Below are 17,022 nucleotides of genomic sequence, written 5' to 3'. Positions count from 1 at the left end.
CCCCCACTCCCCTGCGCTGTGTGGGGGGGGCCCCTCCCACCAATGCCCAGAGGCTCTGATCACCACCCCTACAGCCAGTGAGTACAGGCTCCTTTTTTTAAGTGCTGAGTGGGAGATGGGGCCAGGTAGGGGATGGGGCCAAGCAGGGCTGAGGCTGGGGAGGGCCTTTTTTTTTAAGTGCTGAGCCTGGAGCCGAGAAGGGGATGGGGCCAGGTAGGGAAGCTATGGGGGCTTCTCCTATGGCTCCCCCCACCCAGGGAGAGGCAGGCACAGCCACCCAGCTGTACCTGCCTCTCCCCATCAGATCTGAATCATTGAATCTCTCCAAATCAGCGCCGAATCTTGCAAAGCTGATTTGGCTAATTCGATTCAGGACAGTAATCCAAATCTCTGAATTGAATCACTGTCCTCTGAATCAGCCAAATCCAAATTGTATACTTCTCTATTCACACAGGCCTAGCATACAGCATCCCTCTTTTAATACCAAACTATGATACTCCAGAATAAGTAGCAAGTGGTTGTGTCCTGTTGGAAAGATTGGATTTTTTTTCCTTTCCAATATCATTTAATTCCCATTTCTAGCCCTGCAGCATCAGGAGATATCAAACTTGCAACCTGTGATATTTTAGGTCTAGAAAAAGCATTTACCAGTCCATAATTGAATCTTCCCTGCTCTGTGCTATTGACTGGGGTAACTTCAAAGCAAAGTTCCATATTTTAGCAAGGAAGAACCAAATGCTCCCTTGTCAGGTTGATTTCTTTAGATCAAGAACAGCTGTATTAAGCTGCATAGATCCCTGGATCAGTAGAATAAGTTCTCAGTGAATGGATTAGTGGGTAATACACAACCGAAGTGGTCAAAAGCATAGAATATATTAATCTAATCACACCACCTCAATATACCAGGTGGTTCTTTGTGTGGATGAAGATATGTGCTTGTTTATGTGGGAAACATATCTGGCTGAAGCCATTAATGAATTAAAACTGAGCAGGTGAATAAATGGATATCACTCAAAGACCAGGCCTGTTGTAGCTTCTACACTAAAGCATTGTCTTGATCACAGTTAACCTGGACTAGGGCCTCATTAAGGATCATTTTATAACCTAGTCACTGAACTAGGTTATTTACTTACCTTCCATTCCTTAGAGCTGCCATCATGAACATTTGGATGGTTGGGCACCTAAACACATTGAAGAAACAAGTTATGAATGAACAAAAATTGTACAGAGTGACTTGAGTATGCTAAATGGATGGGTTGGGGCTTGGGGTTTTAATGGTTTCATAATAGGTACTTACGGGGTGAGCATATGTTAAAGCCCATAGGGAAATTAACAAAAGTACAGTCTTCATACTGATGATGATGTGTGCAACTGCAATGAAAGAGGGGTGTTACAACAGAGTATTTACATATGCTCCTATTTATAGTTCAGACTGATTTGTTATAAGGGCATATAAAGCACATGACCTGTATTCTCAGAAATTACTAGTAATTTTGGCGTGCTAAGTGTTTGTGTACCCAACCTGAGACACCTGAAAAGGGCTTGATTTTCAAAAGAGGGCAGAACATCTCTCCTTTCCATCTCCCTTCCAAAATAGCTTGCCTCTTTTGAAAATCTTGTCCATCACATTTCTATGGGAGTACGTTCAAATTTTAGTTTCCTCTTGAGTTAGAATACTAAATACTTAGTGAAGCACAGGCTTTGCTTATTTTATCCTTGAAAATTCAGTAACCTGGAAAAGGTTATTTGTGATTTATCAGTTTCATAATGACTCTGTCACTTCTGGGCTAGGGACAGAAATGACACGTAAACCAGTATAAGTGATTGGAGACCAGTTCAAATCTGTAACACAACAGAAGTTCAATGCATATAAACCACTTTCAAAATGGCCAAAACTGGTTTAAGATAAACCTGGGTGGATGTAGTATCAGAATTAAATTATTTAGGTTAAATCAGTCTATTGAACTTCTGTCCCAGATCCCCTCCAGATTCAAGTTAACTCACAGTCCCCCAGCAGCCCAGGATGCTTTGCACCTCCCCCACAAGCCCCGCTTCACAGGGTGGGTGGGCTAGTCTTGCCCCAAGCTGAGGAGGGAGGTGTTCTCTAGCTTCTGGCCTGAACCACTGCAGGCATGTAACTGCATTTCCAGAATCAAAAGTGAATGTCTGTTCACTTGCTTATCAGTTCAATCTACACAGCTTTGACTAACCTGAGAAGATTGAATCAATTCAGCCTTAGATTTTTTGACTATCTGTGTTTAGCCCTAAAGCTAATAACCAATCTGTTAACTGGTTTAGTCAATGGCTGTACCTACAGCTTGCAGTATTATGTACATATACATAGTAGTGTTGGGGTAATGTTGTAGCTGATGGTCCAAGAATTATGTGAGAGGAAAGGCTTTTTATAGGTAATATCTTTTGTTGAATGAACTGTATGGTTGGGATAAAGTTAGACAAGCTTTTGAATGCAAGGCACTCAAGAAGAATGACTTGCATTTGAAATTTTTTCTAACTTAATTCTAACCACACAGTTCATCCAATAAAATATATCACCCATAAAAATCTTTGCCTCACATACGCATGCGCGCGCGCGCGCACACACACAGAGGTATGTATGTATATGTATATAATTGTCAAAATCTTTGCATTTACATCTAAATTAATTGTAGGGAAGGTTACTGAGCATTGCATTAAATCTACCGTGGATCCAAAATGTAATTGTGGAATACTTACAGGGCATTTCTACACATGCCTCTGACTGCGTATTTGGTACTGCACAGTTCTGGCAGTGCACACTTATTTTTAGACATTACATTGCTGTAGCAATGAGCTATGGAGACATAGCTTGTTGCTGCAGTGACATAGCATCAGCGTCACAGTTTGTGCCCCCTGACGCTATGTCACTGTAGCGATGAGCTACATCACTGTAGCTCATCCTTGTGGCGACAAAACGTCTTGTGTAGATGCACCCACAGAGGAACGAATCCAGTTTCACTGAATCAGTTTTACTCCATAGAATTTGAAGTCAAACTAAGTTACCATTGTATTAACATCTTTTTTTATGCTAGGCACAATGCACAGTGACTAGAAGCAAAAGCATGTTCCATCATTTATACTCTCAGAAAAGCCTGATTCTGCCATCTTTCCTTACACTAAGCTTCACTGAGATCAATAGGTGACGGTAATGCCATTTGCCCCATTATTTACTATTGTCATATACTTCCTTTTCCACAGTCAGTTAAACACACAGCAGTGTAACATCATAGCTACCTGGATTTATTTCTCTAAGGCAAAGACGTGCCCTGCCTTATGGCCCTACATATACAGATTCATACATTGGGCAAATCAAATAAAATACAACAGAAACAAACAGGTAAATACACCCTAGACAGGAAGCAACACATTACAATACACTCTTAATTCACCAGGAACACTCTAAAATATGAAAGTAATAAATGAGCTTTTGCTTTTTCCTTAGAAACTATATCTGCATCTACATCTGCAAATCTATTGCGCTTTTCTGCGTCACAAATCCATAAACATTGCTGTGGATAGCCTGCTTCATTCTTCACTCATAGCAATGGCAGAATAAACTAAAGAAATTAAAATCATTACCTTTGTGTGTACTTCAACCGGGCTTTCTTCAGGAGCACTTGGCTTTTGAACTTCAGATCTCACAAAGGCACAAGAAACACACATACATCTGTATCTCAGTGGCACTTTGAGTATCCAGACAGTCTTCTGCCAGGGCGTGAATTTAAACTCTGCTTCAAATGAGCTTCAAAAGCCAAAGGACCAATCAGGATTTTGAAGAGGGGCCATGATGTCATGAGGTGTCACCGGGAATCCAACACTCCTACACTTCCTGCAACCTCCACAGGGATATTTTGACTAAAAAAAGCTACTGTGGTTGTAAAATGACTAGATTCATTTTCATTTAATGAAAGATTTTGCTAAGTCTTTATTTTGATTTCTAAATTTGTGCCATTCACATACATCCAAGCTTACAGCATAAACAGTTATAACGTCACCCACACATTTGGCCAGGTCCTTGGTATAACCAAGATTAGGACTGTTTCCTGTTAATACATATTTTGAAGTTATACAAGCCTGGAGTTGTGTGTTTATGTTCCAGGAACTGCAAGTTACATGTTTACGCAATAGAAGACATTGAGTGCATCTGGACAAGACGCTTTACTGCACATTAGACTAACCACTGTCTACATGTGCGCAGCAATTACTGTGCACTAAATTAGCCTAATGCACCATTTGCTAGTACCAATACATACAGATACTAAAAAAATAGCACATCAACTAATGTGTCAAAGCACATGTGTAGACCATGACCTGGAGCAAATTGCTAGGACAGAGCCGAAACAGCTCCCTCTGCCCCATGGAGATCAGGACTGGCCCCTGTGCCCCTTGACAGCCATGGGATCACACCCAAGGGAGCCTGGAGCTCCCTCTGGCTGCTGCAGGGTGGCAGAGCAGGACAGGAGCAGCCCTGGACTGAACTCTCCCATCAGGAGCAAATTTGCTCCTGATGGGAGCATGTTCAGATGCATGTGTGGGCACAATTTTGTGTGCCCGAATTTTTTTGCAGAAAATTCTGGCACATTCACTTTACATGTATTCATTTCACCTCTTTATAAGGATCAGTATGAACTCTACATTTTTTTTGTTCTCACCAAGAAAGATCATACAGTTTTGTAAATCTGGGCATTGAATGGTTGATTCAGCTCCTGGCAAACTTCAGGGGATCAGGTCCTAAATGTATTTATTGAAAGTAAAAACTCAACAGGATTTTTGCCAAGCTGATGCAAATGACAGAAAAATCATGCAGCAGTTTGGTGGTGGGTTTTTTTCTTATACTTTTTAATAATGATTTAGAGGTCTGAACTTGGAACAAGAAACCAGGAATTCTTGAGTTCTAGTCCTGGGGTAGACACAGATTTCCTCTGTTCCTTCCTTCTGAACATGGCCAAACTTCTCTATTTCCATTTATCTGTTATTACAGCGAAGATAGTAATATCTAACTGCCTAATTCTGTTGTCCTGAGAATTGAATAGTGCTATGTATTATTCTTAGGATTGCAATTTTAATAGGATCTGTTTCTCTGTACATATGTATGTACACATGTACACGCATGTGCGCACACACACACACACACAAGTAATTATAAATTATGCTAGTAGATACCAAGCACACATTCCTTTTGTTTTGTGACTTCTTTACCAGGCTTATACCAAGTAATGTATCTTAATGCCAGCTGAGGAGAGGAATGATACGTTGCAGGAAATTCTGACACTGAACTGAAAGAAAAGGAGATGATTTCCTTGCCCTTGTTTGGATACTGCTAAATCATCCCCACCAGAGCTGAGAAATCCCTTCAGCCTGAAATGCAAATATTTTGCTTTTAAAATGGACTATATATCATCAAATTTCAGGTTTAAAATAAACAGTATCCTTCCGGAGTGTAACCCAGACTCTCCTAAAGTTTCCTCCTCCCCTCCCCAATGCTAGGTTACACTCATTGAAAATGACATTATTTTCTCAGTGTCCTCAGGAGACTTAATTCATTTCTGAGCTTTGACACAAATAATCCAGACCAACTCTGCTGACTTCAGTGGCTTTACTCTGTATTTACACTGAGGTAACAGAGAAGGAATTTGGCTAAGTTTGTTTTTGGAGGAAAATATAAACAATGGCAGTCAAGTGCAATTCATATAATTTTTTTGTTGCCAAGCAATGTCACTTCCCTCTGTGGTTAGGAGATTGCATCTGTGTTTAACCAGGTAAAGGCAACAATACATTTCCCAACCTGGCTCAATTTCTTTGCAGCACATGCAACCACCAAAGTTTGGATTTAGCACAGGTTGCAAAGAAAAAAATCATGGAAAGCCTCCATTAGGATACTGGCAGAATGGCACGGAAGGAAAGCATTTGTATCATCTTTTCCATTCATTCTCAGCATGCCTCTCAAAAGCTGAGCTTTGCAGGGCAAACCACAAAAAAAATGTGGCAACTAAAACCATGCTACAGTTTTCCCAGTTGGGGCTTATTCCAGAAGTCAGCAGCAGGTTTTCTATTCTCTAAGGCATTGTTTCTTAATCCATGGTCGCAACCCAAAAGTGGGTCACAAGAATAAATGAAATGGATCAACAAACTTTAAAAATGGATTCTTCTTTAAAGGAGAAAAACATGGGAAACTATAGATTTGCCCTTGCAGGCTGGCAGAGTTCTAGCCTATGAAAGGCTGCTTGGCCCCCCTCCCCCCCACCCCACACAGTGGGGCTGGAGCCTGGGGGCAGCAGGTTGGGAGTGAGGGGCACAGGTTTGGTACTGGCCATCAATGTTTACATATGGGTCCTGGTACAGAAAAGGTTGAGAGCCACTGCTCTAGGGAGATCATCCCCAGTATTAAATTTGTGAGGCATTTTCCTCCCTTCTTTATGGTGTTTGATCATTTTTTAAATTACAGCATTCAGTATTTTGCTGGGTTTTTCAATCATTCACTGGAAGCTGTTCTTCATAAAATAATATTACTGGGTGGAAATGGATTGGGTAGAAAAAGGGTTCAGAGAGGGGCTATATAAATGGACCATTGTATTTCCCTTCCTTTTCTGACCCAGTCAGATTTGGGGACAACAGGAGGATCAAACTCTCATTGTCCAGATTTACAAAACTAATTATGCATCGATAACACCAGAAAGTGTATGTGTGGGGAGGGGAGCACAGCTAGATTTTAGACTCTCTATTATTTTAAAATATGCACTCCTAATGCAGTCAAAGGCATATCAGAAGCACAAACACAGGAAAAGTGCATTCCAGAGAATCTGGCAAAAATGGCACTTGGCCTAAAGCTGCATTAGTTGCTGTGCAGTTGTAAGGCAACCCTTTATAAAGTACCAGGGGCTATGGGTGGGAGATTCCCTTTGAGCAACAGCTTCAGAGATGGGGCATTTCCTTCACACTTGTATTATCATCTGGCAAGAGCTAGAAAGTCTCAGTTTTAAGGTTCTAACTTGGACTCTGACCCAGCCATCTCCTGTGAAGTAGACAAATCAGTAAGGACAGTAACATACTGTGGGTCTCTGGCGTCCAGGGACCAATGCTTGCATTTGTGCCCCACCCCGTCCTTCTTGTAGCAATACTTAAAGTCACATCGTGTGATAAGGACTCTGAAGGACCCAGCTGGTGCCCCCACCCAGGCTGGCACTGGGGGTCATGGCCCCCTCCTGTGACCCTGTCAGTCCGCCACTGAGTAAGGATCACATTTTCAAAAGCCCCTGACTATCAGGGACTTTTTTGCTGGGTCCCAAGTATCTAAAATACTTTTGAAAATGGCACTTGGGCTCTTAAGCATTTTTTTAAATTGTACCCTAATTCTTCTCTGCCTCAATTCCACCACCATTTAAAGCTAACACTAGTTACTTACCCTCATGATGTTTTTAGCAGGATTAAGTAGTGAATGAATTTCAAGAATTTGGAATGCAAAGAGGGCTACTTAAGTGTTTAAGTATTCTTATGCCAGGAGTCACTTTATGTGGTTTACTTGTGTCAGCGTCTATTCAGATTATTTAATTCTTGGTACATCAGCACATGTATCTGCAATTTTTTAAAACAAAAGTGGAGACAACATCCTATTCTCTCCTGAAGCTTGAATAATGATGCCTTCCCCTCTGGCTTCCCCTTGCAGACTCCGATCTTTGTTCTCATTTTGGTACTGCATCCCTGGATTTTGCTATGGATAGCAACTTGTGTCGACCCTCTGGATTGAGGCAACATTTACTGCAGTTCTTGTTATTTATGTTGCAGTAGCACCTAGATGCGTCAATCAGGATTGGGACTCAGTTGAATAAACCAGACAAAGAAAGGAAGGAAATGAAGACCAAGCCCAAACAGCAGCTCAGTACCCCTCAAGTCCTCCATTACACCAGCTGTACCCAAACTGTGGGGTGCACCCCCTTGCAGGGGAGGGGGTTATTTAATGTTTCTGGGATGGGGAGTGTGAATCAACAGCAACTGGAAGCACCACCTACTTCAGCCATTGCCCCACTACTTCAGCCACTGCTGCCATTTCCCCTACCACTGCTTCCTCTTGCCATTGATTGCTGCTGACACCCTTGCCAACAACTGCTGCTGATGCAGGGAATTTGCACCAATCAGTGGTGGGGGGGAATCGGTGAGAGAAACGAAGCCAGCAGCGAGATGAGAGTCCCCCATTCCCCCCCCTAAGAAATGAGAGCCCTTGGCCCACCCTCCACCTTTCTAAGCAGCTCAGGCAGTGGCAACAGCTTCTTCCGGCTTCCAACTGCCAACACTGCAGGCCCCCCCCACCCTCAAGAGTCAGAGTGCAATTCAAACCCTGATTACAGTGGGGTGTAAACCCACAAGGTTTGGGGAAGGATGCATTGGGCCATGCTCTTGTGCTCCCTTTACTGAGGTATTAGTTCTCTCCTATGATATTGTCCACTTCTATCACTATCTTTACTGGATCTTCTCCCAGCCATCCTTGAACTTCCTGTCTCTCCTTTTTTTCCATCTTTCACCATGCTATCTCTGATTCTAGTCTCCTTTCTTTGTTGTGTATTTAGTTCCGTTCTTTTCCAGTCCATCACTGTTCATCTTCTCCCTTCATTTCTAGTTTCCTTCTTCACTACTTTTTGACTTCTGTATTTGTTTGGCTTGCCTCTCTATCCGATCCATTCAGACCCCACTGGGAAAGATTCCCAGTAAATTCAATAGACATTGGCTTGAAACCTTTTATTATTTCACTGCCATATTCTATAAATATCTTTCCTCCTCTTATTGATTTTTTTAAAAATTATCTATCGCTCTTGATAATGTGGGCAGTGCTTTCCTCTGAACTTCAGACAACATTACACCCTTAGGCTTTACAGATGTGAGTTCACATCACAAACCTTTTTTGGTTTCTCAAACAATTATGGTGTTTTTAGCTTGAACCTGCATTTAACTCAACCTCCACACACCTGATGTAATCTTTTGCCAAAATGTTGCTTTCTGAGCAAATGATAAACACTAAGACTGGTCCCTCCTGGAAATACTCCTTGCATCTGTCCTTTTTATAACACAGCCACCAGGCCCTAGATAGTCTTTTGCTATAGACATTTGGGACAATTTATCACCCAGCTTGACCTTTTGATACACTGACCAACCTCAACTTCCAATGAGATCAACAACTGTCAAGGATAGCAAGAAGCTTAATCTACATGAAGTCCTTTAATATCATGTGAATAATCTGCAGACTAAATCATACTTTAAGGACATGAGTCTGGTTCTTAAAGCCATGGCAGAAATTCAGCAAAAGCAGGATTGAACCCTTAGTGAAAGACTAGTAAAAAAAAAAACAGCTTGGATATTTCATCATTCCAGTCTGCTGTTTGATTTTGATTTGTGATTTCAGAAAAGAGAATCCCTGTTAATAGATCATTTCATTGTATTGTTTTGAATTTCTCCCTCTTCTTTGGATCATTTACATCTCAAGGTCACAATCCAGATTCTCCTATGTGATAGACAAGGGTGGTTGGAGTCCTTGGGGACTCTTCATCTTTTGGGGAGCCAGCCAAATTCCTGCCTCCTGTGCTCTCTGGATTAGACTATAGGGGAGCAATAGCATTAAGCTCAATGAAACTACTCATGGTAAGGGCCGGGATCCTCTCTCCTGTGTTTGTACATTGCCTGGCACTGAATCTCACCCTTTGGGCTCTATCATAATATAAATGTTTAATAGATATCTAACAGTAATAATACATGCATAAGGCTTGGAAGCTTCTGGATTTTCAGCTATAACCTGGGACTGTGTATTCTTACCTGGACTTTGAGGGGCTCAGCCTATTTTCAGGTGTTGTAATATAATAATATTCTCATTTGAAATACCAAGAATTACAGATTTTGCCATAAACTCACTCCAGGATGTTCTTTTAACACAGCCAGTCAGATCCCTTCCCAGGATGAAGGCAAATAGACTACATTAAAAAATCTTTATTTTACAGATTACAATATTCATGTTTCACCTTCTAAAAATACAGTTCTGAAGTGATTAGCTTAAAAGAAAGAATCTTGCATCTAATTGTCATTTAACAAAGAATGTGTGTTTACCGGCAGCATATGGGTATGTTACAGAGGACATCTTTGTATGAATCATCTACATATTTTCAGTATTAATGTTAAATAACAATAAGTTACCTGAAATGTGCAGTTTGTCCTAGACCAGGTTCTAAAGCATCAAATAGAATAACTTAGTGCCACATCCTGCCCCTGCACCTGCACATATGCTGAACAGCACCTTAGTCAAGGAGCGAGCCTACCCATTTTAGAGAGACTACTCATCATCTCAGGTACCATTCACCATGAGAGAAGGCATCCACAAGTTGGCTTTCAATAATTACAGCTAGTACTTTGAATAAATGACTATCCCAGAGATTCAAACACTGATATTGTTTTCATTTGAATAGGCTTTACAATTTATTCAGACTAAAGCACCCAAAAGTGTTACTTTAACACATACAGTAATTTGTATGATATTTTCATCTAGGTAATAGAATGACATGGCATTTAGGTAATGCATTTTTTCCTCTAGCCTTGCCCCAGTTTAGCTTAATTGCTACCATGATGTTTCAATTAATATTGGGATAATATTAATCTTTCAGTCGTTTCCTGTGACCCTCACAAACCTCATTTGCTGGAGATTACTGCCAGTGACTTTATGATTTGTTGGCACTTACTTTAAACATCACTAGTTGAATCATTGCTATTACTGCCTTCACTTTGTGAATCACTTTCACTCTGACCTTCTTTTGGTCTTACGATGCTATCACTATCATCTTCCTCAGATTCACTGTCACTTGCACTCAGTGTGTTGTCTAAATCATCATTGCTGTCACTGTGGCTTTCAACACTTTCACTGTCACTACCTGCATCACTATCATTATTACTACCATTTGATTCACTGTTGCTGTCATTACCACCTTCACTGTTCTTGCTCTCTGACTGATCACTATTACCACTGTCATTGCTGTCTGATTTGCTATCACTTTCGCTGCTGCTGTCTGATTTGCTGCCACTTTCACTGCTGCTGCTGCTGGCTGATTCGCTGTCACTCTCACTGCTGCTGCTGTCTGATTTGCTGCCACTTTCACTGCTGCTGCTGGCAGATTTGCTGTTACTCTCACTGCTGCTGCTGTCTGATTTGCTCCCGCTTTCACTGCTGCTACTGCTGCTGTCCGATTTGCTGTCACTTTCACTGCCGCTGCTGCTACTGCTGCTGTCTGATTTGCTGTCACTTTCACTGCTGCTGCTGCTACTGCTGCTGTCTGATTTGCTGTTGTTTTCGCTGCTGCTGCTGTCCGATTTGCTGTTGCTTTTGCTGCTGCTGCTTTCCGATTTGCTGTCACTTTCACTGCTGCTGCTGTCTGATTTGCTGTTGTTTTCAATGCTGCTGTCTGATTTGCTGTCGCTTTCACTGCTCCTGTTGTCTGATTTGCTGTCGCTTTCACTGCTGCTGCTGCCCGATTTGCTGTCGCTTTCACTGCTGCTGCTGCTGCTGCTGTCTGATTTGCTGTCGCTTTCACTGCTATCTGATTTGCTTTCACTATCTGATTTGCTGTCACTGTCACTGTTTGCTTCCTCTTTGTCTCCTGCTGAGCTTTCATGATCCCTGCTGTCTGAGCCTTGGGAATCACTAGTATCATCTTCCTGACTATTGTCCCTATTCCCACTCTGAGAATCTGAGTCATTGTCCTCACCTTTGTCACCACTGTCAAAGCCAACAGATTCATTGCTGCTGTTGGGGTCATCTCCTTGCATGAGTTCATTGTCAAAATCATATGTACCATCAGCTTTGTCACTGTCACTTTTACTGCTGCATTTGCCAAGCTTCCCATCAGTACACGTAGACTTGATCTGCTGGGAATTTTCTTTTGGATTGCCAGTCACACCTTTATCGTTGCCAATTCCACTAAGAGTGTCACTGTCTTTACTCCACAAGTCACTGCCTAGCACAGCAATTTTAGTCCTGTTGGTGTCATTGCTGCTTCCATTAGTTAGCCCCTGCGTGATCCAAGATGAAAGAAAAGCATGAAAATAAGCACAACCCATGTATTCATTTCTACCTTCCCAGTCTGCATTTTTAGCTACTTAGCTTTGTTCTACTGTCTTTACATTTTAAGGAGCTCTATATGAAGTTACATAGGAAGTGACCTAAGTGTTTTCTTTCCTATGTGATTAGTTAAGTAACCTTTTTAACCACTTGAAAAGAGGATGGGCAGATGCTGCCTTGGAGTGTTCATTAGGTAGGGTCATGTGAAGCTTCAGTCCCTGATTTGATTTGGTGGAGATTCAGCCCAATTCAATGGCTGAATCTCCAAATCCAAATCAAATCAAGAGACCCATTAATCTCTCCAAACTGAATCAGAACTCTCCAAATCAATTTGGAGAGATTCAGAATGATTTGGCGATTCAGATATAGACACGACTTTAAATGTTTTTTCTACATACCTCAAGGTACCAGGCGGCTCGTGAATGCTGTGATGCTGTAGTGGAAGAAGCATCCCACAGGATCATGGGGGCTCCCCAGCACACTCAGCAGCAGACTCGGAAGTAGACCAGAAGCACTTCCGGTCCACTTCCAGGTCCACCAGGGAGTGCGCTGGGGGGCCCCCCTGCACGCCCTCCCCCAGCTCAGTGACTGGTCCCTCCTGGGTCTGGGGGGACATCCAGGGTCCCCCCGCAGCCAATCACCAAGCCAGGGAAGCGCGGAGGGGGGGAGCACACACTCCCCGGCAGACCCAGAAATGGACAGGAATTACTTCTGGTCCACTTCTGGGTTCTCCACCGAGCACACGGGGGCCTCCCCCATGCTCCATCCACCCCAGCACAGCAGCATTCATGAGCTGTGCCTGATATCTCGAGGTATATAGAAAAAACATTTAAAGCTGTGTCTATGGCTGAATCGCTGATTCTCCGAATCGGCACTGAATCGTCAGATTCGGATTCGGTTGAATCAAATTGGGGACAGTGATCCAAACCAATTAATCAAATTACTGTCCCCAATTTGGGCCAAATCCAAATCCAAATTGAATACAGCCTGTTTTGCACACCCCTACTATTAGGATCTTACAGTTACATCTGTATGAAACTGTAGCAATACAACTGTGCTAAATCATTGTGACTTTGGTCCTCAAGGAAACAGGGCTAAAGTTATAACATTTTTGCTGCACTGGTATCACAGAATCATGCAGACATAATAATTACATCCCAACAGCTCCTATAGGTATTATCCAGTATCAATATAGCTGTGAGGTCTGTCTATCCCCTAAATGTCTGTGTATCAGTCTGCAGTGCAGGAAAGCACGTATGTTTATCACGTATGATTATGTTGCTTGGAATAGTTGCTTGGAAGTGTGACCATGGCAGCAGGGTGTGGATGCTCCTATTCCACTAACAACTGCCCCTTCCTCTAAAGAATGATCTGTTGCTTGTCACCAGCACTGGGGCTTTAAAATACTAGCTGGGCCATTATGTAAACTGGCTTTACTGAGTGGCTTGACATGGACCTGCTGTGTAGAGCTAGCTAATTCTGGAATTCTTCTTTATTGCACTTGGCATTGTGTTCCTGATACATTCTGCCCCAAGGCTGGTTCTGTTCCTTATACCAAGAGAGCCCTCACTAGAGCAATTACCAGCTGCAAAGAGTCATTCGAGTTCTTTCCCTTCCTAACTTGTATTTGATACTGTGGATCACATAAGTCTCTCACAAATTGCTTCCTCCCCCCCGCACGCCCACACTCTAATGGATTTGTACAGACTTGATCCAAAACTCACTAAAGTCAAGAGGAATCTTTCCATTGCCTGCAATGGTTTTAGATCAGGTCCTAGGGAAACCTGGGAACCTGAACTTAATCTTTCTTCCTCCTTCAATGCTAATTCATGTTAGTGTCTCTCTGGCCCCATCTCTTTTCTCTTTATATGCTCTTTTCTCTTGCTCTTGACATTTAATTGTATCCCATCCATCCTGCCCCTTACACATACACGTGCACACGCACACACACACACACACACACTCTCCTCACTTATACACATATATACATACACACACATATTATCATAACATGCACATATATACATAATTGAATTCACATATGAATGTGTGTATAACATGTGTGTATATATATATTAATTTGAAATAAGTTTTAAACCTAATTTAGAAAAAACAGGTGCATATATTTAAATATTTTAAAATGTAAATATATTAAATTTTAAATATATATTTTAAATATACATATAGCAAAAATGGCTATTATTCTATCTTTTGCATCTGGCTCCATGCTATTCACTATTTCCTGAACAAATATACAAATGGGAAGTACGCTTAGAACCCCACTAAATACCACAGCATAGAAAGTGGAAGAAATAATGATTTCCAGGATTAAAGGAACTGAAATACTATGGAATCAAACTGGATACCTGATGTGCAGAAACCACCACACTATCTCTGCCCCAAATCCCCAAATAACAGATATCTGCCCTTCTTCATGGGAATTCTTTATGTCTCTCAAAGACTGAGATGCTTCTGAAAATTTTCTGATGTTCTTCACAAGGCAAAAATGGCAAAATACCATATTTTTGCGCATATATCCCGTGGGTTATACACGATTTTACAAAAAAAATGGATGGGTGTGTGCTATACAAGGGTGTGGGCTATGCACGGACTATTTTTCAAAAGGGGGCCGGGGCGGGGGGATGGCGGCGTGGGCAGGCTGGGGGGCCACGGCAGGGCCTGCTGGGCCCAGGTGGGCTGGGCTGGGCTGCGCTGCTGCTGCCACGCAGATACCTACAAATGCAAAAAAGTGGCTTGTCTTAGCCACTGGGTGTTTCCCATGCTGATGCCTGAAGAAACATTAAGTTACTCTAAGTACTTTAGAGAACACAGCCATGCAGTACCTAACTAACCTTAGCATCTTCCTTCTCATCAACATTCGAACCTGCACGGCTGCTGTTTTCATTTTCCTCATCTTTGTCATTTTTGACCTCTTGGCTTTTTTTGTCTGCATCCCCATTGTCATCCTCGGCACTTTTGCTATCAGAGTCTATGTCACACTCTGCATTTTCTTCTGTACTGCTGCTGACAGAATCTTCCTTATGAGTGCTGTCACCTCCTCCTGGGGTACTGGTGTCTGGTATGACTGCAGTGTCATCACTCTTACCTTCATTCCCATTACTTCTCTTGCCATTCTTACTTCCCTCAGTATTCTTAGAGCCTGGGAAGTTAAATAATGTTTCATCACCCGAGCCTTCTTCACTTGTATCTATTCCATTACCGCTGATGCATTCACTATCAGCCCAGTTTTCATTTCCTCCATTACCAGTGCCATCACTTCCAACTCCTCTGCTACTGCTGGACCCTTCAGTGCCAGTACCCCCATGTCCACCTTCACCTTTCCCTACATTTTGATCACCTTGACTTGCATTGATAGCACCACTGCTTTCCGCAGCCTCATTGCCAGTGATGTCTTTCTCTCCATCAGTCTCATTTCCATGAGTTGGGAAAACATCAGTGAGCCCATCTTTGTTTTGATAATTAACATTCCCTTCTCCTTTTCCAACAGCAGGTTCTTTGCCATCATTCTCATTTTCATCTTCCTTTTGGCCACTGGTGTCTTCCTCCTTCTCTTCATCATTGCCATCAGCAGTGGTGTCATTGCCATTTCCAACTGTCCCTGTGTTACCAAAGTTGTCCTTATGTCCTGTATCTCCATTCCCATCAGTATTAGCAGTGCCACCTTCTCCATAGACTTCTTCTGAAGAACAACTAGAGTCTATTCCCCCACTATCTCCATTTCTGGCAACTTCTCCATTGCTGGTAGTGCCATGTATATTTCCTAGTTGTCCCTCTTTACTTTCATTACTTTTATCACCATCATCTTCATTGCTGTAATCTGTTTTAGACACATCCTAAAATATAATGAATAAAAAGAATAAAAGAGCTCTTTAAGATGTTTCACTAAAAGCACTAACCTAAGGCATGCAGTACTATCCTGGGAGATAAAGCTGCCTTCCTGCTAACACTAACCACTGATGACATGAATCTAGTCATGTGCTTAAAGCCAAACATTGGATATTGTTAGATGTTACCTTTCCCATGTGTTGTATGCTCTTAAAACGTGAGTGTCCGCATGTTAAAGGAATGTCTACATGTTATGGTAGGAAATAACATCCAAGCAGACCCAGAGGAGGATCCAAGCGGACCCAGAGGAGGAGGCGACGAGTGCTTGTCATAGGCGACTCCATCCTGAGAGGTACAGAAGGGCCCATCTGTCGCCAGGACCCCTCAACACGAGAGGTCTACTGCCTGCCCGGAGCAAAGATTCAGGATGTGACGGAAGTAATCCAGGCCAGGATCAAGCCCACCGATTATTACCCCATGGTCCTAGTCCATGTGGGTACTAATGATGCGGCCAGGAGAAGCCCCGATCACCTGATGGAGGACTACAGTGCTCTGGGCGGTGTGCTGAGGGAGTTCGGTGCACAGGTGGTATTCTCTTCCATCCTACCAGTGAATGGACGTGGAAGACGGCATGAGAACTGCATCGGAGAGACCAACTGGCGGCTTCGGCAGTGGTGTCTCGAGGCAGGCTTCGGCTTCCTGGACAACGACCCGCACATTACGATGAGGGACATGCTCAGTTGGGATGGGCTTCACCTGTCCCCCAAAGTAAGCGTGTGTTTTCTTCTAGGTTGGCAGATCTCCTCCGGCAGGCTTTAAACTAGGCTCGTCGGGGGGAGGGGAAGATGAGGGCGGGGGAAGCTGTGGACCACCAAACTATGTGGCACCCACAAGGACAGCCCAGCCTGAAGAAGGAGAACATTGGGAACCTGCAAGCCGTGGGGTGGCCAGCACTACAGCACAGGTAAGAAACGAGAAGGTAAGAAATAAGGGGCCCCTTGGGACTCGGAGCAGGGGGGCAGCAAAGGCACCTGTCGCAGGGCTCAAGTGCCTAT

General features: G+C 42.8%; 2 protein-coding genes across 2 annotated transcripts in view; both read right to left on the bottom strand.

Moving 5' to 3' along the window:
- Positions 1-3,628, bottom strand: part of DMP1 (dentin matrix acidic phosphoprotein 1) — an 8,561-nt gene extending 4,933 nt beyond the window's left edge. Inside the window, exons 1-3 of the mRNA XM_006018102.1 lie at positions 3,616-3,628; positions 1,298-1,371; positions 1,134-1,181 (exon numbers count right to left, since the gene is read on the bottom strand). Coding sequence (XP_006018164.1) covers positions 1,134-1,181; positions 1,298-1,351 — 102 coding nt within the window. The 5' untranslated portion in view covers positions 1,352-1,371; positions 3,616-3,628. The remainder of the gene's footprint in view (positions 1-1,133; positions 1,182-1,297; positions 1,372-3,615) is intronic.
- A 6,414-nt stretch (positions 3,629-10,042) lies between these two features.
- The window catches only part of LOC102384916 (dentin sialophosphoprotein), a 20,123-nt gene continuing 13,143 nt past the window's right edge, over positions 10,043-17,022 (bottom strand). The window contains exons 5-7 of the mRNA XM_025197234.1: positions 14,974-15,975; positions 11,385-12,072; positions 10,043-11,336 (exon numbers count right to left, since the gene is read on the bottom strand). Of these exons, the coding sequence (XP_025053019.1) occupies positions 10,750-11,336; positions 11,385-12,072; positions 14,974-15,975 (2,277 nt within the window). The 3' untranslated portion in view covers positions 10,043-10,749. The remainder of the gene's footprint in view (positions 11,337-11,384; positions 12,073-14,973; positions 15,976-17,022) is intronic.

This window comes from Alligator sinensis, unplaced genomic scaffold (genome assembly GCF_000455745.1).
Source record: "Alligator sinensis unplaced genomic scaffold, ASM45574v1 scaffold125_1, whole genome shotgun sequence".
NCBI classification, from domain to species: domain Eukaryota; kingdom Metazoa; phylum Chordata; order Crocodylia; family Alligatoridae; genus Alligator; species Alligator sinensis.
This window is presented reverse-complemented; position numbering and strand designations above follow the sequence as displayed.